Source organism: Bos indicus x Bos taurus, unplaced genomic scaffold (genome assembly GCF_003369695.1).
Source record: "Bos indicus x Bos taurus breed Angus x Brahman F1 hybrid unplaced genomic scaffold, Bos_hybrid_MaternalHap_v2.0 SuperScaffold_100136, whole genome shotgun sequence".
In the NCBI taxonomy this organism is placed as follows: domain Eukaryota; kingdom Metazoa; phylum Chordata; class Mammalia; order Artiodactyla; family Bovidae; genus Bos; species Bos indicus x Bos taurus.
In genome coordinates, this window is record NW_020867068.1 from 250,207 (window position 1) to 274,315 (window position 24,109).

Consider the following 24,109-nt stretch of genomic DNA (forward strand, 5'->3'; position numbering starts at 1 on the left):
AAATATGCAGATGACCACACCCTTATGGCAGAAAACTAAGAAGAACTAAAAAACCTCTTGATGAAAGTGAAAGAGAAGAGTGAAAAAGTTGGCTTAAAGCTCAACATTCAGAAAACTAAGATCATGGCATCCAGACCCATCACTTCATGGGAAATAGATGGGGAAACAGTGGAAACAGTGTCAGACTTTATTTTGGGGGGCTCCAAAATCACTGCAGATGGTGACTGCAGCCATGAAATTAAAAGACTCTTACTCCTTAGAAGAAAAGTTATGACCAACCTAGACAGCATAATAAAAAGCAGAGACATTACTTTGCCAACAAAGTCCATCAGGTCAAAGCTATGGTTTTTCCAGTAGAGTTGTATGGATGTGAGAGTTGGACAATAAAGAAAGCTGAACACCAGAGAATTGATGCTTCTGGGCTGTGGTATTGGAGAAGACTCTTAAGAGTCCCTTGGACTGCAAGGAGATCAAACCAGTCCATCCTAAAGGAGATCAAACCTGAATGTTCATTAGAAGGACTGATGCTGAAGCTGAAACTCCAACACTTTGGCCACATGATGTGAAGAACTGAGTCATTTGAAAAGACCCTGATACTGAGAAAGTTGAAGATGGGAGAAGGGGATGACAGTGGATGAGATGGTTGCATGGCATTACCGACTCGATGGACATGAGTCTGAGCAAGCTCTGGGAATTGGTAATGGACAGGGAAGCCTGGTTTGCTGCAGTCCATGGGGTCACAAAGAGTCAGACATGACCAAGTGACGGAACTGAATTGAACAATTTTTAAGAGGACAGCTTAGTGTTACGTGCATTCACAATTTTTTTGCAACAAATCTCCAGAATATTTCCTGTCATGTAAAACTGAAATTCTTTACCCAATAAACATCAGCTCCCCATCCCTCTCACTCCAGTCCCTGTCAACCAATATTCTACTGTCTGTCTTTATAAATTTGACTGCTCTAGGATTCTCATACATGGAATCATATAGTATTCATTCCTTTTGTTTCTGGCTTATTTCACTTAACATGATGTCCTCAAGGCTCACCTATAGATTAGAATTTTCTTTCTTTTTAAGGTTGAATAATAATATTTCATTGTAGGGATATACTATATTATAAGGATTTGTTTATCCACTCATCTGATGATAGATATTAATACGTGGGATTCTTCCAGCTTTTGGCTACTGTGAATAATACTGCTGTGAACATAGGTATGCTGATTAAAAATCAAAGATCTTACAGAAGCAGATACATTAGGATTAACTCAGAAGATGAGGGGGCTTCCCTGGTGGCTCAGATGGTAAAGAATCTGGCTGCAATGCAGGAGACCCGGGTTTGATTCCTGGGTGGGAAAGATGCCCTGGAGAAGCGAATGGCAACCCACTCCAATAATCTTGCCTGGAGAATTCCATGGACACACAGTCCATGGAGTCACAAAGAGTCAGACATGACTGAGTGAGTAACACTTTCACTCAGAAAATGAGGAGATTTTTCACCAGCCTCATGACAGAAGGGAAGGGGCAGCATGTGTACACTGGAAGCAGGGAGGACATATTGCTTTGGGAGAATCTACACAGGACCTGAGGGCAGAGAGTGTGGGAATGTTAGGACCCAAGGATGGTGAGGGAGGTGGGGAAGAGCTTCCTATGACTTTGTCTATTCTAGTTTAGTCTCTTCTTCAAGTGTCCATCCTGGTCTGAATTGAGGGGCCCAAGCTGAGTTTGAGGGGAACGTCACCAGCAGCCAGGGGTGCTGGCAGGACCAGGACACAAACCTCTCTATCGTCTCCCACATGGACCCTCCTCTGCTCTTTTTGGGCTGCTTTCATTGACTTTAAGCAAATCTCTGGGTCCTGCCTCCATGGGGGGCTTTGGTTCCTCAACTCTGACTGAGTCATGATTCTGGGCTCTTCTCTGATGGCCACACAGTCCCTATTTGGAGTGGACCTCAGGCTGAACTATGGTTTGAGCATCATCTTACCCAGGCCATTAAGGATCAGATCTGTGCTAAAGAAAGAAGCAGCTGGTGGAGTGAGAGCAGGGGGATGACAGCTCAGTGTGGGTGAGTGGAGGACAAGTCTATGGGAAGGGCCAAGGGATAGAGGGGGAGACTGCAACTGAAAGGCATCATGGGAGGAAGAGAAGATTCCAGAAGTACAAAGAAGAAAAGATGGCAAGAAATGAGATATAATAGAGTTAGGGACAAGGAGCCAGGGCTGACTTCCAAGACTCCTCATGAATAATTGGGTAAAACATATAGTACCCCAGGTCAGGTTAAGTACCAGCTCCAGGGCCCAGGGCCCTCCAACCACCATGAGGGAGCTCACACAAAGAAATGCTGGGATCCCCCTTCCGTGGTCAATTTCCAAGAATGATGCGCTTCTAATGTCACTACACGACTTCCCAGGTGGCACTAGTGGTAAAGAACCTGCTTCAATGTGGGAGACATAAGAGATGCAGGTTTGATCACTGGGTTGAGAAGGTCCCCTGGAGGAGTAAATGGCAACCCACTCCAGTATTCTTGCCTGGAGAATTCCATGGACAGAGCAGCCTGACGGGCTATAGCCCATGGGGTCGCAAAGACTCGGACACAACTGAAGCAACTTAACGAACATGCGTGCATGAGGAACAAACAGTTCCATGACACAGCAACAAGGAAGCCAAGAACAAATATAGTGCTAATTCTTTAGCTGGATTTTAAAGATACAACTGGGTTAAACAAACCTTTTTTCTTGATTCAATGACTGCGGTCAGGTTCTTCAATACCAGAGGCCCATCTAAGGTGTGCCTGAAGTTAACAGTGTAAAATTGAATCCTTCCTTCATTAGTCCAGGGTGGTGGAGGACGATCCTTGTACTCCCAGGGAGCTTCTTTCTCAAGGTCTAAATATCCCGTCACTCTTTCTACTGAAATCATCTGAAAGACACATCACATCACGTGTGTCAGGACACAGGGTCTAATTTATAGGTGTTCTGAGATTGTAAATGAGATGGTCTGCTTTTATACACAATTGGTTTAAAATATCTCACATCTTATCATTCCCAAAGGATAGAAATAGGAGTTTGATGAGGGCTTTGATGATTTTCAAACTTGTTCATCATCTCATAACACTTTGGTTTAGGATTTCATCCTTAAACATCATATTGAAACTAAAAGAATTACAGAACTGAATGATAAAATTTCATTTACCTACTTTTCACATACAGATAAAAGAAACAAGAGAATTTTGCTAAAGAAAAGAATACTTATGGACACCAATCAGTAACGTATGGCTACACAAGGGCCATTCTAAGAAGCAGTTTATCCTACCAGAAAGAAAGGATACTAGCAAATTCAGAGGTTCAACAAATACAGGAATAAATGCTAAAATGAAGGTGTACCTATTAATTAAACAAACAAAAAACCCTCAAAATACTGAATCATTTTACCAAGAATGGGAATTATCTATTAAGAAGCAAAAATAAACAAGTTCCCAAGAAATTAGCATATATTCTCTCTAGAATTTCAGAACCTTCCCCCTAATTTCATTATACTTAAAGAGTATAATAATGAAGAGACATTTATTTTACTTGAAGACGGCTTAAATGAATATAAAACCTGCCAATGTGACATACATAAGATTAAGAATAATATGTATAGATTTTATTTTACATTGACTTTAACCAGATGGAGGAGGATATAAAAACTCTGTTAGCTATGATGTAAAAAAATACAGCTTTAATACTTTACATAAGAATTGCTTTTATGCCATTTAATGGCAAGGAGACTTGAAAGGGCTAAGAAGGTTAAAATAAACATCACCAGGTTCTCAGCTTCGGTCCTTTGCCTGATGCACCACTGGAACATCCCCATGAGTGTGAGGGCAAGAGACAGGACCAGGCCAACCTGCCCGGGAGTCAAAGCTAAATAAGAAAGAAGGAGAATAAAGTCAGTCCTGTTCTTAACCCCTCACGTAGCTCCTTCTGTCACTTTATGAAGAAGACTTTTTTATAATATTTAAATCATTTGTATATAATTATAATATGACACATTTACTATGTCTTGATTGAGACCATGATACAATGAAAAAAACAATTTGAATTCAAAAAGACTACAAAATGAGTTTATTAGTCCCAGCAGGACTGACACACTTCACAGCATTACAAAGGTGAGGAATCATGTCATTATTCTGACTTTCATCATCAGGGTTTCAAGAACCTTTGTGTAAAGTTTCACTTTCTACATTCAAGGCAGCTGTAGTTAGAACCATGAAAAACAAGACAGTGGGTTCTAAGAGCCAGTGCTTTTAAGTCTAAACTGCTACTCTCCTTGCTCCGTATTAAAGATTTTGATTCAGTGCTGTTACTATGGAATAGAGATGGTGAATTCATGGCACAGATGCCAACACCTGCTCATCTGGTACCCACACAGCAGTGAGGATGCTGTTCTTTCCTACAGAGAATCTTTCTCACCTCAGTGAACCAGGCACCTGCAACTAAGAGATTCACGTATCCGTAAGGCTAACTGGACAAAAGCTTAACATAATAGTAAACTTGGTTTTCTCCTCCCAACACTACCTGGAATGTTCAGCGAGTCAGCTTGCTACATTGCATAGACCTCAACCCATTCAAAGAAAGAGATAAAAAGGTCTCATCAAGACACAAATGATTTCATATAGACCACGTGGTGGAATCCTATACTGTAAACACTAATTCATTAGAGCCAAACAGTATATACTAGACAAGACAGCAAGAGCTTTATTTAATACATGTAAATGAAACTATAAACTGTATTCATATTATAAGTAGTTACTCACATCTATACTTACCATCTGCAAGAATCAGGGACACAAAGGCAACAACAGTGATGAAGATGGCACAGATGACGTCTAGATACACAGCGAGCCATCGGGACGTCGTCAAAAGCAGGAACCAAGCCTCTGCATTTGTGAACCGTATTAAGTATAATAAATCTGTAGAACAGCCATGTTAGCTGCTTCAAATGAGAAAGAACATTCTGTTCAGTTGAACAACAGAAGATTTTTACACAGGTAGGAAAGCAAAGTTATACACCCAAGGAGCACAAAGAGTCCAGAAAGCTAGATTTTGATATGACAACATTTGACACACACAGGAATCAGTCCAGAGGCTCTGTGGGAAGCATGCACTAAAAAATTCAATCCACAGGTTATAAACAGAAATTTCCTCATAAGAAAGAAAATGGAAAAACAGTCTCATCAGTGCGTTTCCTGCAGTGCTGGGCCTCAACCTGAAGATCACCCTCTCACATGTTGACTATTCCCATCTATCTGATAGCAGAGAACACTGCTCACACTGTTTCCAGCACCTTCTGCAATTCCTACAGGGCCCTGTGCAAAGTTTACTCTTCAGAGCCAGTGTGTAAATAACCATCAGCTCACAGGACCTGCGTGCAGCTTTTAAAATGCCTTTTCATCTTTAAAATACAATACAGATTGACTGAAGATACAGGCCAGGATTTTATAGACTTAGAGTAAATTCTGAAATTTCTACCTAGAGCAAATCTTCACTAATATAAAGAATAATATACATAAAGAGAACAGCAAATATGCTAATCAGGAAATTATTTTCCTCAGTCACGTTTGACATGCTCTGAAAGGAGAGCTAACAACTACAGCCTGGAGGCCAGGAATGGCCAGCACCTGGTTCATAAGTGAAGTTTTAGTGGCTCACAGGCACAGCAGTTTGCTGATGTATTTATTACCTTTGCCATCCTTTATGCTACAACAGGAAGCTTGGAAGTTACAACAGACACAGGACAGCACACAAAGCTGACTTTTTGCTGACTCCTGCCCTAACGACACAGAAAACCACAGGGCGCAGTGATGGAAGGACAGCACAAGCCAGTCAGGGGAGGCAAGCAGGGGATGGAAGGGAAGAGGGGTGCACAGAGGGTTGGTGAGAGGAAGGAATGGGGGAGGCAGGTGTGCAAAGGGGTACGTGGGGCAGCACAGGAAAGTGCTGGCCAGCCAGGCCACCTGAGAGGGAGGTCAGGCCTCAGAAGGCAGAACACCCCATCCTTTGAAATCATCTCCAGAAACTTACAGACCTGAATGCAAGTCCTGGTGTGCATCGAACAGCTCCTGAAAACTCTGTTCAGCTTTGTATGCCCGGATGGTCCAGACTCCCCGGAGAGAAGATGCTAAGTGGGAAAATACCGGGCTCCGTGCTGGGAAAACAGAGACAGACACACAACAGAGAAAGTCAGGGAGGCTGGATGAGAAGAAGCCAACAACCTCTCATGCTCTGTGGTCACAAGTCCCACCAAAGGGCACACCCGGGGCTTCCTGGAGGGCTGCCTAGTGGAGGAAGGATGATGCCTCTTCAAGATGACCCTTGAATTCCTGCTCACACTAACCTTCACTTTAACAACCTGGAAATCAAATATTCTCTTTGAATCCTTTTTATTTTTATTTTTTAACCAAATTCAAATCACAGCTAGATTTAGATAAAGAAATTCTTTACTAGCTCATTCATCAAGGTCCTCCTCAGCATACACCCCTCCAAATTAAATAAATACATATGTGTCTATATATATGTATGGTTGAATTACAATGTTTCAGGTTACAATATAGTGCTGTGGTTATTTTTTTTCTGATTATATCCCATTATAGGATTGCTCAGCAGTTTAAGAATTCACCTGCAATGTAGGAAACACAGGAGATGTGGGTTCAATCCTTGGGTCGAGAAGATCCCCTGGAGGAGGAAGTGGAAACCCATGCCAGTATTCTTGCCTAGAGAATCCCATGGACAGTGGAGCCTGGTGGGCTATGGTCCATAGGGTTGAAAGAGTTGGCCAAGACTGAGCAACTAAATACGAGCACAAGTGAGGCTAGAACTGTCCCTAGATAGGTTATTACAAGATATTAAGTAAAACTCCCTGCGCTGTATAGTAAATTCATGTTCCTTACCTATTTGGTGCATGGTAGTATGTACTTGGGAGAAAGCAATGGCACCCCACTCCAGTACTCTTGCCTGGAAAATCCCATGGACAGAGGAGCCTGGTTGGCTGCAGTCCATGGGGTCTCGGAGAGTCAGACACGACTGAGAGACTTCACTTTCACTTTTCACCTTCATGCATTGGAGAAGGAAATGGCAACCCACTCCAGTGTTGTTGCCTGGAGAATCCCAGGGATGGGGGAGCCTGGTGGGCTGCTGTCTATGGGGTCGCACAGAGTCGACACGACTGAAGCAACTTTGCAGCAGCAGCAGCAGTAGCAGCAGTATGTACTTGTTCAGAGAAGGCAATGGCACCCCACTCCAGTACTCTTGCCTGGAGAATCTCATGGACAGAGGAGCCTGGTGGGCTGCAGTCCATGGGGTCGCTAGGAGTCAAGACACGACTGAGTGTCTTCACTTCCGCTTTTCACTTTCACGCATTGGAGAAGGAAATGGCAACCCACTCGAGTGTTGTTGCCTGGAAGATCCCAGGGACGGGGGAGCCTGGTAGGATGCCGTCTATGGAGTTGCACAGAGTTGGACACGACTGAAGTGACTTAGCAGCAGCAGCAACGTGTACTTGTTAATTCCATATTCCTAATTTGTCTCTCCTTTCCTCTCTTTGCCCTATGGTAACTGTAAGTTTGCTTTCTGTCTTTGAGTTTATTTCTGTTTTGTATACATATTCATTTATATTATTCTTTAGATTCTACATAGAAGAAATACCATATAGTATTTGTCTTCATCTTACTCTCTTTACCAAGAATAATATCCCTCTATGTCCATACACTGAACTGAACTGATGTCCATACATGTTGCTACAAGTGGCAACATTTCATTCTTATCCATGACTGAGTAATTACTACTAATTTCTGAGTCAGTAGCATTTCAAAATTTAATTCTCCATGAGAGTCCTTACCACCCTGAATTTTGGTGAACTACCTGTGGGCCATCTCCTCCTTAGATGAGTAACCTAAGGGCTGGGATAGAGTCAGTACATCCCCACCCTGGAGCAGAGCCAGACCCAGGACAGGGTGAGACAAGTAAGGGGAGCAGACAGTCTGCCGCCTCCCCCGTCCTGGGCCTCTCCCTGCACCTGCGCCAGGAGCCTCTGTGCGGGTCATGGAGCACCCGGCACTGCACCACCCTTGTGCCCACAGGACCCGGCAGACGAGGAGTCTTTGAATGGTCTTGACTTCTGCTCTGGGAACTTGATGGATGCTTTCATAACTGCCCTGCTGGATACCTGTCCTGGTGTTTGGAGGTCACTGTGATGTGTGACACTCACATCACCCTTTGAGAATCTGACAGTGGCCTTAGCGTCCATTCTCTTCTGAGTGACTTCATGTAGGTTTGGGGCTTGGTGTCACAGGACTGACCATTCATTTCCTGTCATCTTCTCTAAGAGCACACTGACCAAGAGGACCAGGGTCAGGCTCCTGCCCATCAGGGAACAGGTGGGCTGCAAGCTGCTGGGCAGGAAGGACCCTTATGGTTCTCATTCCCCACCAGGAACAAGGCTGTAACTTGCTGTTGTCAGGGGCAGATAGTGAGCCTGTGACATCTGTCTGGGATGAGTGATAACTTGTGCTTTATCATCAGAAAATACTGACATCACTTTGTTACCTATGCATCTCTTAGAGAAAACCTGTAAGTAAAACCTGGATGTTTTGAGGAAGTTAGGGTCACTTATCTTACAGGAGGATACAGAAACATTTTTAAATGATGGAGTAAAAAGAATCAAAGTGGAAACTTCAAACTATTTTCAGGACCTGACTCTTTAGCCTGGCAACCAAATGCCTATCTGGGTGACAGACAGTTCAGTCAGTACCGATGAGCATATGGGCACTGCAGCTGTGTGTGTATGGGCAGGGCCTGGGGTACAAATGAGCAAAGACACAGAACCAGATCTTGTGCTTAGCATCCCTGATTCTACAAGCAGGAAAGAACAGGATTCCTCCTGTGAGACACAGGGCTTGGAGGGGGTGGGAAGCCCTGGGCTGGGGGAAGACAGTCTGGGCTGGGGGCCATCTGTCCATCCACTCAGTCCTGGGATCTTTCCACCTGGGACATCTGACCAGGAACCTTAATTATGAGGGTCCCTCACCTGTGATGGAAAAAAAATAAAATAAAAACCTCTGAACCAGAACAAGATCTAATATGTCCCCTTTGTACTTAATTTAGGCAAAGAGCATAAAGTGATTTGGTGGTGTTTAGGACTGTATTCCAAATAGGAAAAGGAGTACATCAAGGCTGTATATTATCACCCTGCTTATATAACTTCTATGCAGAATACATCATGATAAACGCTGGACTGGAAGAAACAGAAGCTGGAAACAAGATTGCCGGGAGAAATATCAATAACCTCAGATATGCAGATGACACCACCCTTATGGCAGAAAGTGAAGAGGAACTCAAAAGCCTCTTGATGAAAGTGAAAGTGGAGAGTGAAAAAGTTGGCTTAAAGCTCAACATTCAGAAAACCAAGATCATGGCATCTGGTCCCATCACTTCATGGGAAATAGATGGGGAAACAGTGGAAACAGTGTCAGACTTTATTTTTTTGGGCTCCACAATCACTGCAGATGGTGACTGCAGCCATGAAATTAAAAGACGCTTACTCCTTGGAAGGAAAGTTATGACCAACCTAGATAGCATATTCAAAAGCAGAGACGTTACTTTGCCAACAAAGGTCCGTCTAGTCAAGGCTATGGTTTTTCCTATGGTCATGCATGGATGTGAGAGTTGGACTGTGAAGAAGGCTGAGCGCCGAAGAATTGATGCTTTTGAACTGTGGTGTTGGAGAAGACTCTTGAGAGTTCCTTGGACTGCAAGGAGATCCAACCAGTCCATTCTGAAGGAGATCAGCCCTGGGATTTCTTTGGAGGGAATGATGCTGAAGCTGAAACTCCAGTACCTTGGCCACCTCATGCGAAGAGTTGACTCATTGGAAAAGACTCTGATGCTGGGAGGGATTGGGGGCAGGAGGAGAAGGGGACAACAGAGGATGAGATGGCTGGATGGCATCACTGACTCGATGGACATGAGTCTGAGTGAACTCCAGGAGCTGGTGATGGACAGGGAGGCCTGGTGTGCTGCGATTCATGGCGTCGCAAAGAGTTGGATACAACTGAGCGACTGAACTGAACTGAACTGATGACTGTATAGTTATATGTCTGTGATCTTATTCCAGCATCCACATTGGTCTCTCTGTCCATCCTATTAACTTTTAATTTTATCTTCCTATAACTTTGCACTTTTAAGAGCAACCTGAACACAGACTGAGCTCATGCTCCCAATAAGAAAGGCTGGGAGCTCCGCACAGGCCTCTTCAGGAGCCCCAGCAGGTGTGCCAACTCACCCGCAGAACTCAGTCTAGAAGCAGGGTGCTCATAGGGATGATGCAGGTGAATTCTGAGCCCATCACCCTGTCAGGAGGATGCCAGAGTCTAGCTCCAGAGAGCACAGAAAACTCACTAGAACTAGACTCTCACTTTCACAGCAAATGTTGTGATGTCAACACTGTTCATCACAGACAAAGTTTCTGAGGAGGAAGCAGACATGGCTGTTCCCCCAGGGAGAGTCTTGGATTGAACTCTTCAGTGTGGCCTCCCTCACCTACTTCCATCAGGAGATCAAAGCTGCAGCTGATTCTCTCCAGTGGGGAGGGTGGGGTGGACTTTAGAAGCCTGTGTCACCCTGTTTAAACACCAGGGAACTCAAAGATCCCATCACCTACCTCACCTCATATCCAACAGTTACAGTGGTCTAAGGGAATGCAGAACAGTGAAAATCTACCCTGTTTCTTTCAAACCCCACTTAGGGCTGAGCAGGATGCCAGGATGAGTGAACTGGAGGGTGTCCACAGAAGATTAACTGGTACAGGGGGAGCGGGGATGTCAAGGCTCTGGTCTTATCTTGGGCAATGAAATACCCTCTTTCCCACAAATACTGAACTCACTATCCTTTAAGAGCCATGGCATCAGCCCGCAGTCACACACATGTGTAACCCTACCTTTCATATGACTGACAGCTGTGTTTCCACAACTCTGAAGATTCTTCAGAACACACCCCACAAAGACTGAAGATCTTCCCTGGCAGGGGGAGGGCAGAGAACTATATGCAAGGACCCTTGGCTGACAGCCCTGCTGTGTGTGGGTTATCATTCACTCTGTGTGAAATCTGCTAGTGGTTACTATGTTCTGAGTTCCTTCATGTTCAAGGTTTTGGGGTCTTTGGTAGTAGTCTGCAAGCACTTGACAAGCACTGACTCAAGAAACCCTCATGAGACTTCCAGAGACTGAGGGATTAAGATCACTCCCTGCCCGGGATTAAGTAAATTAACCCACCTAAGTGGTAGAGCAGGTGTCAGACCCAATTCTGTTTTAATCCTATGGTTTTGTTTTTAATCACAATTGCAATGTCTCAGAGGGAGAATAATGAGGGTTAAGAATGCCCATGTGTGATTAAATACATTTTTATCCAGACTTTATGTTCAGAAAACCCTAAATCTTCCTTAGCTAATATCCAACAGCCTTAGTCATTACTGTACATCTTACTAAGCACCTGAGGTTAAATAAAGTCCCTAGGAATCTGGTATAAGGACACTTAAAACAGCAGACATGAGGATCCATAGTCTGAATACACATGACAAACGTGCTAACCTACTACCAGCAATGCCTATGGCAGACATTGCTAGTTGATCACAGCACACTTTCAGACAGAATTTGGATATGACTTCATCACTCAGGCACTGCTAAATGCAAAGAGTTATTTAGACCATTAAAAAGAATGAAATAATGCCATTTTCAGCCACATGGATAGACTTAGAGAGTGTCATTACTTACTGAATTAAGTATGTCAGAGAGGGAGAAATATCATATGACATCCCTTATAGGTGTAATCTAAAAAATGAAATAAATGAACTTACTTACAAACAGAAAGAGACTCACAGACTGAGACAACAAACTTACAGTTTCTGGGGGGAAGGATGGGAGGAAGGGATAGTTAGGGAGTGTGGGATAGACATGTACATACTGTTATATTTAAAACAAATAACCAACAAGGACCTATTTTGTACAGCACATGGAATGTTATGTGACAGCCTGGATGGGAGGGGAGTTTGGGGGAGAATGGATACAAATATATGTATGGCTGGGTCTCTTCACTGTTCACCTGAAACCATCACAACATTGCTTGTTATTTGGCTATACCCCAATACAAAATTTAAAGTTTTAAAAACAAACGAAAAGAGTTGGCTTAGAGAAAGGCAACCAGATGCCATCCAGATTTTATGCACTGTTCTATGACTGCTGTTATGCTCACTTTTGCAAAAATGTACCCATTAAACCCATTAAAAGCAGCTATATAATTGTCATTAAGCTGGAAAAAAAAAAAAAAAAAAAGAAGTCGCCCTAAGCTTCCAGAGACAGCTTGGCAGTAGGATCTGAAACTAAATCTCAGAATGTCTGTAGTCCATCAGAGCACAAGGATGAAGCAAGTTCAAGCCTTCTGAATACAGCAGTCAGGTGTCCCTGTTTTTACTAGTGCCTTCAGCAGTGACCTTAAGACATACCATCAGTTACTGTTTCAAGAAAACAGTGGTATTATTCATGGCACAGACCCCACACACACACCTAGAGGGAGAACATAAAGAGTTCTAATTAACTGGCCACCACGTTTGCTTATATGGGGTGTGAAGGAGGGGGTATCTGGATTGAATATTTTGCTATCTAATGTTTTTGCAGCATACTGTGGTGCAAAAAAAAAAAAAAAAAAACAACAATATTCCATAGGGAAGGGGCCAAAGTTCTCAGACTCTCCAGATCAAACACTGAGAAAACCCAGTAGTTATGTTTAGCCACTCAGTCGTGTCTGATCCCTTGTGAGCCCATGGACTGCAGGATGCCAGGCTGCCCTGTCGATCACCAATTCCTGGAGCTTGCTCAAACCCATGTACATTAAGTCGGTGATGCCATCCAACCATCTCATCCTCTGTCATACCCTTCTCTTCCTGCCTTCAATCTTTTCAAGCATCAGGGTCTGTTCCAATGAGTCAGTTCTTTGCATCAGGTGATCAAAGTATTGGAGTTTCAGCTTCAACATCAGTCTTTCCAATGAATATTCAGTGTTGATTTCCTTTAGGATTGATTGCTTTCATCTCCTTGCTGTCCAAGGGACTCCCAAGAGTCTTCTCAAACACCACAGTTCAAAAGCATCAATTCTTCAGTGCTCAGCTTTCTTTATAGTCCAATTCTCACATCTATACATGACTACTGGAAAAACCATAGCCTTGACTAAATGGACCTTGCAGGCAAAGTAATGTCTTTGCTTTTTAATATGCTGTCTAGGTTGGTTATAACTTTTCTTCCAAGGAGTAAGCCTCTTCATTTCATGGCTTCGGTCACCATCTGCAGTGATTTTGGAGCCCAGAAAAATAAAGTCAGCCACTGTTTCCATTATTTCCCCACCTATTTGCCATGAAGTGATGGGACCGTATGCCATGATCTTAGTTTTCTGAATGTTGAGCTTTCAGTCAACTTTTTCACTCTCTTCTTTCACTGTCATCAAGAGGCTCTTTAGTTCTTCTTCACTTTCTGCCATAAGGGTGGTGTTATCTGCATATCTGAGGTTATTGATATTTCTCTCAGCAATCTTGATTCCAGCTTGTGCTTCATCCAGCCCTGCATTTTGTATGATATACTCTGCATATAAGTTAAATAAGCAAGGTGACAATATACAGCCTTAACGTTCACTTTCCCCAATTTGGAACCAGTCTGTTGCTCCATGTCCGGTTCTAACTGTTGCTTCTTGACCTGCATACAGATTTCTCAGGAGGCAGGTAAGGTGGTCTGGTATTCCCATCTCTTTCAGAATTTTCCACAGTTTGTTGTGATCTACACAGTCAGAGGTTTCGGCATAGTCAATAAAGCAGATTTTTTTTAAACTTTCTTGCTTTTCGATGATCCACTGGATGTTGGCAATTTGATCTCTGGCTCCTCTGCCTTTTCTAAAACGAACTTGAACATCTGGAAGCTCACAGTTCATATATTGATGAAGCCTGGCTTGGAGATTTTTGAGCATGAGTTTGCTAGCGTGTGAGATGAGTGCAATTGTGCGGTAGTTTGAACATTCTTTGGCATTGCCTTTCTTTGGGGTTGGATTGAAAACTGACCTTTCCAGTCCTGTGGCCACTGCTGAGTTTTCCAAATTTGTTGTATATTGAGTTCAGCACTTTCACAACATCATCTTTTAGAATTTGAAATAGCTCAACTGGAATACCATCACCTCCACTAGTTTTCTTTCTAGTGATGCTTCCTAAGGCCCACTTGACTTCACATTCCAGGATATCTGGCTCAGGTGAGTGATCATACGATCGTGGTTATCTGGGTCATGAAGATCTTTTTTGTACAGTTTTCTGTGTATTCTTGCCATCTCTTAATATCTTCTGCTTTTGTTAGGTCTATACCATTTCTGTCCTTTACTGTGCTCCTCTTTGCATGATATGTTCCCTTGGTATCTCTAATTGTCTTCAAGAGCTTTCTAGTCTTTCCCATTCTATTGTTTTCCTCTATTGCTTAGCATTGGTCATGAAAGAAGGTTCTCTCCTTGCTATCTCTCCTTGCTATTCTTGGAACTCTGCATTCAGATGTGTATATCTTTCCTTTGCTCCTTTGCCTTTAGCTTCTCTTCTTTTCTCAGCTATTTGTAAGGGCTCCTAAGACAACCATTTGCCTTTTTTGCATTTTTCTTTCTTGGGGATGGTTTCTAAAAACATTTTGAAAATCCAGTACTTTCTCTTTAAAAAGCCTTAGGAAGTGCCCATCTTTCTTTTCTTATGGATGGGAAGTGGCTCCAGGCATAAATCTTAGTCACAGTTTCCTTCTGGAACAACTCCTCTTTGAATGTACCAGAGACCTGCTTTGCAACAAGACGGTTTAATGGGTCCATTTCATGGTGCTCAGTTGTGTCTGACTCTTTGTGACCCCATGGACTGTAGCCCATCAAGCTCCTCTGTCCATAGAATTTTCCAGGCAAGATTACCAGAGTGGGCTGCCACTTCCTACTCTAGGGGATCCTCCTGAACTAGGGACTGAACCCGTGTCTCTTGCATCTCCTGCATTGCAGAAGGATTCTTTATCACTAGTGCCACTGGGAAGCCCAACTCCATTTCATGAGCAGCCTCAAATCATAAAACGTGTGAGGCCTTGCCTACAGAAGGCTGGATGAAGCTCTTCACTTCCTTTTCGGCCTCCCCGCCTCCTACCTTCCTACCAACTCACATCAGCAGGACGTCATACATACCTGGACTCTACCATTGTGCATCCCATTCAAATGCCTCCTAAGATCAAAACTCATGAATGAGTTTAGCTGATTCTCCTGATGACCAAAATTTTTTCTATAGTTTTTATGAAACCAACAACTACTCTGTATTATGCAAATACTTAGGATAAATGCCTCTTAAAATTTTATTATTAAAAACAAAACATGCAAATGCCACAATAAAAATCTTCTTTGTTTTGATGAACTTGGTTTTTTTTTTTTTTTCCCCACTTAGTATCTACTAGATACTAAGAACCATGGAACTCAATATACTTCTCTTCTTGGCTTGGTTTATGGAAAGTTCACTAGTAACTATCCATGGTTAAGGTTTGTGATATCAACACAAACATCTTCCTTCCTCTTTGGCTATTGTCCTTATACCTTTTAAAAAATACATTTAACAATTCTACTTTCCTTATGATTTCTTATGATTTTTAATATTGATGAAACATATTGATGAAATATGTTTGTGCATTCATGAGATAAGCTCTGATATAATCTATCCTCTGTGAATATCTGTAGAACAGAAGGATTGGTCATAAAATGTGTTCCCCATCATTCTAAGCTACAAAGTTAGATGGAATACTAGACTGCATGCCTACTGAATAATCTTTCTAAGGGGATTATTTTCAGCATCATTTAATGAACAGCCTTGGGGATGGTAGAACACAAACAGTGTGTTCACCCCAAATACTGCTGATGATAAACAGGAAACCTGAAAATAACAGCACTTAGCTTTTTAAAACATTTAACAACTGCAACTTACTTGCCATCTTTTAGGTATATGAAAAAATGTATTTTTCAAAGGTATCATTTCTGGTATATGAGTATACTTCCTGATACCTCCTTTTATTTTCCTAATCTTTTCCTTTCCTTGTCATTTCTAGTAACTCTGGGGTAAAAAAGCTCCCCTATTTCCCTTGTATATTCGTTCCAGTATAATGAAATATTTTATTTTTAATAAAAGTATTTATAGAGTGGCTGTTTTATTAGGAAGTATGCCATGAACAAAACATAAATGGTCCCTAGCCTCAAATTCACCTGCTGCTGCTGCTGCTAAATCACTCAGTTGTGTCTGACTCTGTGTGATCTCATTGACTGTAGCCCATCAGGCTCCTCTGTCCGTGGGATTCTCCAGGCAGAAATATTGTAGTGGGTTGCCATTTCCTTCTCCAGGAGATCTTTCTGACCCAGGGATTGAACCTGTGTCTCATGTCTCCTGCATTGGCAGGTAGGTTCTTTACCACTAGTGCCAACTGGGAAGCTGCCCTTGAACAAGTTGATATCTGGTGCCTCAGCCTTCCTGTCTGTGAAATGGAGAGATGCCACACTGTCTCTGATGATTAGGATGCAGCTTTCTTTGAAAGTCAGTGATGACCCCCAAGTGCCTGCAAAATCTACTCTTCCCAAGGATTCCACCCAGAAAGACAGTGGATCTGGGATGTCTAAGAAGCAGGAGGTAAACAGTTCCCTGGAATCAGGATGTGGCAGGGCAAACTCACCTCTTTGTGCTAAAATACAAAGCCACAGTTAACCTGCCACCTTAAGGGCCACACTGAATAGGGCCCATAATATTCAATTACCTAACATTAACTTAGTGAGAAATTTCAGAAGACAGACTGCAGGATTCCAGGGGTCTGGCTAATGAAATGGCGTAAAGGAAAGCCAGCCTACTTTGCCAAACCAACCTGAGAGTCCCGTACTCACTTGCACATTCCAGGCGTTTAATATCTCGTGACGTCTCTGAGAAATATCGCTGGAGAAAAAAGAAAGCGGTGCCAAGGGGAATCACGGGTATTGCAATCCAAGGAATCACAGCCACCATCACGCCTACTACACCAATCACAAGTAAAAAAGCCTGAAACAGTGAAAATAGATACAGAGGTGTCTTTGTTAAGGATTTTTTCCAAAGATGAACTTTTATGTTTTGTTAGGATTAAACTCTTTTCCCAAAAGATGTGTTGGAATAATAGGGAATGTTTTTCCATCCAAAGAAATAAAATAATGAGTGGTTCTTGTGGTATTTATTGCATGTGTCAAACACTATGAGAAGAATTTTTCAGGTATTAGCTCCTTTGATACACTCAGTAGCCCTATGAGACAGGCATTACTACTTTTAACAGATGAGATAATATTTAAAACTCCCAGGGAAAAAAACTTGAATACCGAACTATCAGGAGTCAACAGGTGTTACTAGAGATGAGTGAGCAGGTATCACAGATGAGGAATCCAGAAGCCTCAGCTATACATGTCAGGTTACAGAAGTGGTTGATTATAAATTCAGTGTCCAGAAAAGTAGGGAAAAATTCAAATGCTGATGTTTGGAAATAGGAATTCTCTTTTTTGGTTTTCAATCCATAGTTAATATTTACTGAGTGCTGACTGTGTACAGGGCCACACATTCAATACTTCACATGTATTAACTCTTTAATCCTCACAATAAACCTATGTAGTAACAGTATTATCTCATTTTACAGATGGAGACACTGAGGTACATAGAGAAGAAAAACAACTTGATCAAGACTACAAAGCCTAAGTTGCAAACCTGGAGAGCCCATGTCATGAGCTATTATGACACATTTAAGCTTGCCCCCAATGTACATCCAACTTTGCACCATTATGCTAAGTATGTAAAATGTCCATTTCAAAGTTTAATGATTAAACACCAACAGATACCATTTATCAGACGTTTACTGCATATAAGGCACTGTGCCAAGAATTCTATGAACACTCATTTAATCATCCCAGCCCATAATGTGATTTTATCTTGGGAAATGACATTGGTCTAAAAAGATGGCAGAAAGAATAGAAACCAAACATTACATGCTGCTGCTTTAAGTATCCATCTTTATAAGGAAAAGTGTGATATCACAATGGACAACTTCAGGCGATAGGAATGCAATCAACACTTAGTGTCTGCCTGCTATGGAAGTGGGGTTGATACTGGGGATGTGTAGATTCACATGGTCTTGGTCAAGGCCTCTGAAGTTTATGATCTCAGGTGGAGACAAATCCATGACAATCTGCACAAGGCAGAGAGGGCAGAGGAAACACAGGGAAGAATATATGAACACTTTTTAAAAGAAATCTAAGAAGAGATTGATAACTGAATTTCACAGGCTGGTTTAACAGAGAGTGGCATGAATAATTTGCAGGTAGTAATCATACCTGATACAAATTTTGACCAAAAAGGAGGCAGGAGAAGGTTGAGATGCTTGTCTGAGTTAACACTGGCTTTTCTGGGTCCTCTCAGCCTGAACACCTGCATCCCATGCTCTCCAACCCAGGGCCTCCCCATCCTTGCCACCCAGGGCAACTGGCCCTGGTACATCTCTAAGGGATGGATTAGGGTGGGTAATGCCTGTATCACAGAGACTTGGGTTATCATTTCATAGCTCTTCCAGATCAGTTTTCTCAGAGGATCTTTACAACTATCTTGTGGATAGGAAAAGTAAGAACTATCATTTCCATTTGTATATAAGAATCATGAAGCTGGGAGAGCAAGTGACTGTCCTAAGTTTTTCCAGGAAGGACTGAAGGTCATGGAGAAAGACAGGAGTGGTTTGTACTCAGGTAATCCAAGAGCCACAGCTGCAGGAGGAGGAGCCTAGAAGGAGGAGGAATCTTCCAGAACTGTGACTCTATGGCCAGGAGCCCTTGCAAAGCAAACTACATTATCTGGATGGATATCCACGTGCTTTCCCTGTTTCTCTCATCTGTGCCATGGTATCAATATAAAACTCAGAATGAAGAGGATGGAATCCTGAAGGAATAAATTATAATCATAAATGAGGGAAAATAGGCCTGTCTGATCTCTCTCCTATTAGACCTCAGTTCAGTTGCTCAGTTGTGTCCAACTGTTTGTGACCCCATGTGCAGGGAGCTGCCCGTGAGAACCGGGTCCTTTGTCCGAAGGACACAGATCTGGGAGCTGCCTCAGTCCTTGAGGGTTTGCTTGCAAACATAGCTCTCTGTCCCGCCACCCCAGAGATTAGGCGCTTATTTACTGCAGGCACCTGGAGTTCTGTACAAACTTCTCACGCACAGGGAAATGTTATCTGGTGTAAGAAATAATAACAGGGAGCCATTCCCATGCTCTCAAGATTTCTTGTGACTGTTTGTAAGATGTATAGGCCAACCAAGAAAAAATGTCAACTGTCTTATCTTTCTTACGCTTTTCTGTATAAATATAAGATGCTGAATAAAGTTGGTGTCAGACTGCATCCCTTCGTGGAGATGTGTCTGAACCTCTCGACCCCATCTTTGTAGTCTCTTGCTTTAGTTTCTTTCTTAGCCCCGCCATGCATGCTCTCGGGACCTGATCGACTTTGCCGGCTGGCACCAGCACCCATGGACCGCAGCACGCCAGGCCTGCCAGTCTATCACCAACTCCAGGAGTTTACCCAAACTCATGTCCATTGAGTTGGTGATACCATCCAGCTATCTCATTCTCTTTTGTCCCCTTCTCCTCCTGCCTACAATCTTTCCCAGCATCAGGGTCTTCTCCAATGAGTCACCTATTAGACCTACAGATGAACAATTTCTTAACAAACACTGGCTTAACTGTGCATCCCACACTACTACAACCTTCATGTTCATAGGGTGGGGTCCTTCCAGCTCCTTTCATGTCTGGTCTTAAGTAAAGTCACTAGGGGTGTCATCATTGGTTGTTAGGGAAAAAAAAAAACAAAAAACCTGCTGAAACATCAATCAGGAAAAAATCCAAATTACAGTTCAGTTTTTTGTTTGTTTGTTTAGCAAATTCACATTATTTGACTGGACAATATTCACCAGTTTCAATCATCTGTTTCTACCCAGTTAAGGGCCTTTAATGACTACCCTAGCCTGCCGATAACCTGGGAAGTGACATAAGATCAAAATGAAGAGAGCTGTGCCAATGCTTTCTCCTTGTATACACATTAAAGATCAGTAACAATTGCTCTCAAAAGATCCCCCATTAGGTTATGTCCTTCAGATTTCATGCCCCTAAATTCTGAAACAATTCAAATAGACCTTCTCTAAGAGTTTTCTTTCTACTTGAAGGACATACTATAGCCAGTCTTATAGTAGATTAAATATTATATAAACACACACACACACATATATACACACACACACAAAATGTATAGGTTTACATTTTAAGTATCTGTGTATATACATTTATGAATATTTTATTTATTTCCAGCTCTCTCAAACTCTTTACAAAAGTTGGTAGAAGGCAAAAATAGGATCTGAGCAAAAAGTCAACACTCTAACAAAGGAAATAGAATATTTCTAGGTGCAATAAACATCCCTTTCTTGAAGCCAATCTCATATCTTCCTTCCACATTCCCAGGATTCCAAGGAACCTAATCCAAACTACACACACAATTCCTCCCATCTGACTGGATTTCAGGCCCATCTGATGGCCCACATCACCATGGCCAGTGCTTCTGTAACTATTTCTCATGATGGCACTGAGACAATGATGTGTACACAGCAGGAGACATGTTGACCCAGAAGCAAGAGACCTAAGTCCTGATGCACCAAGAAATAAGGGAAATCATTTTTTAATATGTTTATAACCTACTTGGAGCACACCATTTGAGAATTCTATCAAAAGTCTATCATTCCATATGAGTAAATGCACACATTCAAGGATAGTATTTCACTTGAAAGTACATGGTGAATTTTCACAAGTCAGAACAAATCTTTAATTTGCAGAGATGACAACGTACACTTGGAGGGGAAATTCCACTAGACAGCTATTGAGGTATCTGAGACTATTAATTTTCAAGAGGGTTTAGGACTCACCCTAAATTAACAGGGATGGTAAGATCCCCCACCCACTTTTTATGTTAGTAAAGCTGGGATATTGCAACACTATAAAAGGATGGTGGTGGGAATTAAATGAGATTATGTACATAATGTGCTTACCAGTTTATGGATAATAAATATAAACTCTAAGTCCATTATTATCACGTTTCAGTGTGCTCTGATCACAGCAGCCAGGGGAGGAGGGAACGGTGTAATACAGATTTAAGGGCTTAAAGAACCTTAAGAATCTCATGAAGTTGGACCCTAAGAGGCCACTCATTCTAACCCCTGGATCAGTTGAGTACTATCCAAGGATATACCAGAGCAGGTGATGCTTTTCTTAGATGTGGTGATGATGTACAAAGTGACTGTGGCTTTTCTCTAGCCACAGAGAAAATTGAATCTAAGGTCTATTTTGTTTGAAGAAGTTATTTTAGAAATAATATGACCAATAAATCTCATTTAGTACAGTTTTTGTCCTCTCTGTATTTTCTTCCCAATTCTACATCTTCCAAAAATTTATCATATTAAGGTTACGGCAGCAAGTCAAGATTTTTTGAGATGTTTATTTTCTTATTCCTTATTCTCTTTGTTTCAACTTCTGCGCTTCTTTGAGAAAACTTACTGTTATGAAACTGCTGAGAATTTAAGGAAAACTAAAGGAAAAGTGGAATCTGTGAATTAACTAAACTAACCTAATTATTCAATTCAGTCCAAAGAGAAGGTCAATTTGACTTTTTCTGTTTCATGTACCATGAACTGGTCTATTGATATCAGAGGAAGTACAAAAGCTAGATTTTGTACACTACTGAATCTTAGGAAATTCAACTGTGTCCACTCCAGTTCAGCCTCTTGGTACAGGCAAACAGCTTGCTTAGGATGTCAGAATGACTAAAGCAGTCATCTCCCCATCTCCCATCCTCAGAAAGGATGCTGTCCTGTGAAGCTATTTCTGACAAGCCACAGTAAGTTCAGTCACTCAGTCATGTCCAACTCTTTGCAACCCCATGGACTGTAGCATACCATGTCTCCCTGTCCATCACCAACTCCTGGAGCTTGCTCAAACTCATATCCATGGAGTCAGTGATGCCATCCAACCATCTCATCCTCTGTCATCCCCTTCTCCTCTTACCTTCAATCTTTCCCAGCATCAAGGTCTTTTCCAATGAGTCAGTTTTTCGCATCAGGTGGCCAAAGTATTGGAGCTTCAGCATCAGTCCTTCCAATGAATATCCAGGACTGATTTCCTTTATGATGGACTGGTTTCATTTCCTTGCTGTTCAAGGGACTCCCAACAGTTTTCTCCAACACCACAGTTCAAAAGCATCAATTCTTTAGTGCTCAGCTTTCTTTGTAGTCCAACTCTCACATCGTTACATGACTATCATAGCGTTGACTAGACGGACCTTTGTCAAGAAGTAATGTCTTTGCTTTTTAATATGCTGTCGAGGCTGGTCATAGCTTTTCTTCCAAGGAGCAAGCTTCTTTTAATTTCAGGGCTTCAGTCACCATCTGCAGTGATTTTGGATCCCTCCAAAATGAATTTGATCATTGTTTCCACTGTTTCCCCATCTACTTGCCATGAAATAATGGGACCATATTCCATGATCTTCATATTTTGAATTTGAGTTTTTAGCCAGCTTTTTCACTCTCCTCTTTCACTTTCATCAAGAGGCTCTTTAGCTCCTTTTTGCTTTCTGCCATAAAGGTGGTATCATCTGCATATCTGAAGTTATAGACATTTCTCCTGGCAATCTTGATTTCAGTTTGTGCTTCATCCAGCCCAGCATTTTGCATGATATACTCTGCATATAAGTTAAATAAGCATGGAGACAATATACAGCTTTGGTGTACTTCTTTCCCAATTTGGGACCAGTCTGTTGTTCTAATTGTTGCATCTTGACCTACAAACAGATTCTCAGGAGGCAGGTAACCCAGATAACCACAATGGTGTGATGACTCACCTAGAGCCAGACATCCTGGGATGTGAAGACAAGTGGGCCTTAGGAAGTATCACTACGAACAAAGCTAGTGGAGGTGATGGAATTCCAGCTGAGCTACTTCAATTCCTAAAAGATGATGCAGTTCGAGTGTTGCACTCAATATGCCAGCAAATTTGGAAAATGCAGCAGTAACCACAGGACTGGAAAAGGTCAATTATCATTCAAATCTCGAAGAAAGACAATGCCAAAGGATGCTCAGACTACCACACAATTGTACTTATCTCACACGGTAGCAAAATAATGCTCAAAATTCTCCAAGCTAGGCTTTGACAGTATGTGAACTGAGAACTTCCAGATGCTCAAGCTGGATTTAGAAAATACAGAGGAACTGGAAATAAAATTGTCAAAATCTGTTGGATCATAGGAAAAGCAAGAGAATTCCAGAAAAATATCTACATTATTATTGACAAACCACGCTGTCATCTAAATAAATTGTTAATGAAGTATACACAAAAGCAGTAAGGAAACAGAAAAAATAATGCTTATGAAAAATGTTAATGGTTTTGCTTAAAATCCTGTTTAATCAAAAAAATTTTAAATTATGAAACTGCTTTATTATTAGTGCCCAGGGCAAATTTTCTCATAATACTGAAGAAATTGTACAATTCTCACCAAAAACTTCATGGATATTCTGCCTGCCCAAATACCAATAATGGATGACATTTCATGAGGCTTGGTATGTGTCCCACCTCTCAATTATTCCACAGGCCTCCTTCAATTTCTTTCTCACAGCAAATCTGAGTAAGAAGGATTATTCTCTCCTTTTATAAAACTGAAAAGTGATACTCAGAGAGATTTAGCAATTTGCCAAAAGTCAAGAACCCACCTGGAATGCAGGTGCCTATGTAGATGTGGGTTCAATCCCTGGGTTGGAAAGATCCCCTAGAGGAGGAAATGGCAACCCACTTCATTATGCCTGCCTGGAAAATCTCATGGGCTCCCCAGAGGATACTGGCGGGCTACACTCCGTGGGGTCGCAAAGAGCCAGACCCAACTGAGCAACTGAGCACACTGGTAATTCAGTCATTCTG

At 42.0% G+C, this 24,109-nt stretch overlaps 1 protein-coding gene across 1 annotated transcript in view; it reads right to left on the reverse strand.

Annotated features, from left to right (window-relative positions):
• Window positions 1-24,109, reverse strand: part of LOC113888446 (multidrug resistance-associated protein 4-like) — a 392,537-nt gene that overhangs the window by 62,352 nt on the left and 306,076 nt on the right. Inside the window, 5 exon segments of the mRNA XM_027535574.1 lie at window positions 2,726-2,917; window positions 3,803-3,903; window positions 4,809-4,919; window positions 6,068-6,187; window positions 16,987-17,137. Of these exon segments, the coding sequence (XP_027391375.1) occupies window positions 2,726-2,917; window positions 3,803-3,903; window positions 4,809-4,919; window positions 6,068-6,187; window positions 16,987-17,137 (675 nt within the window).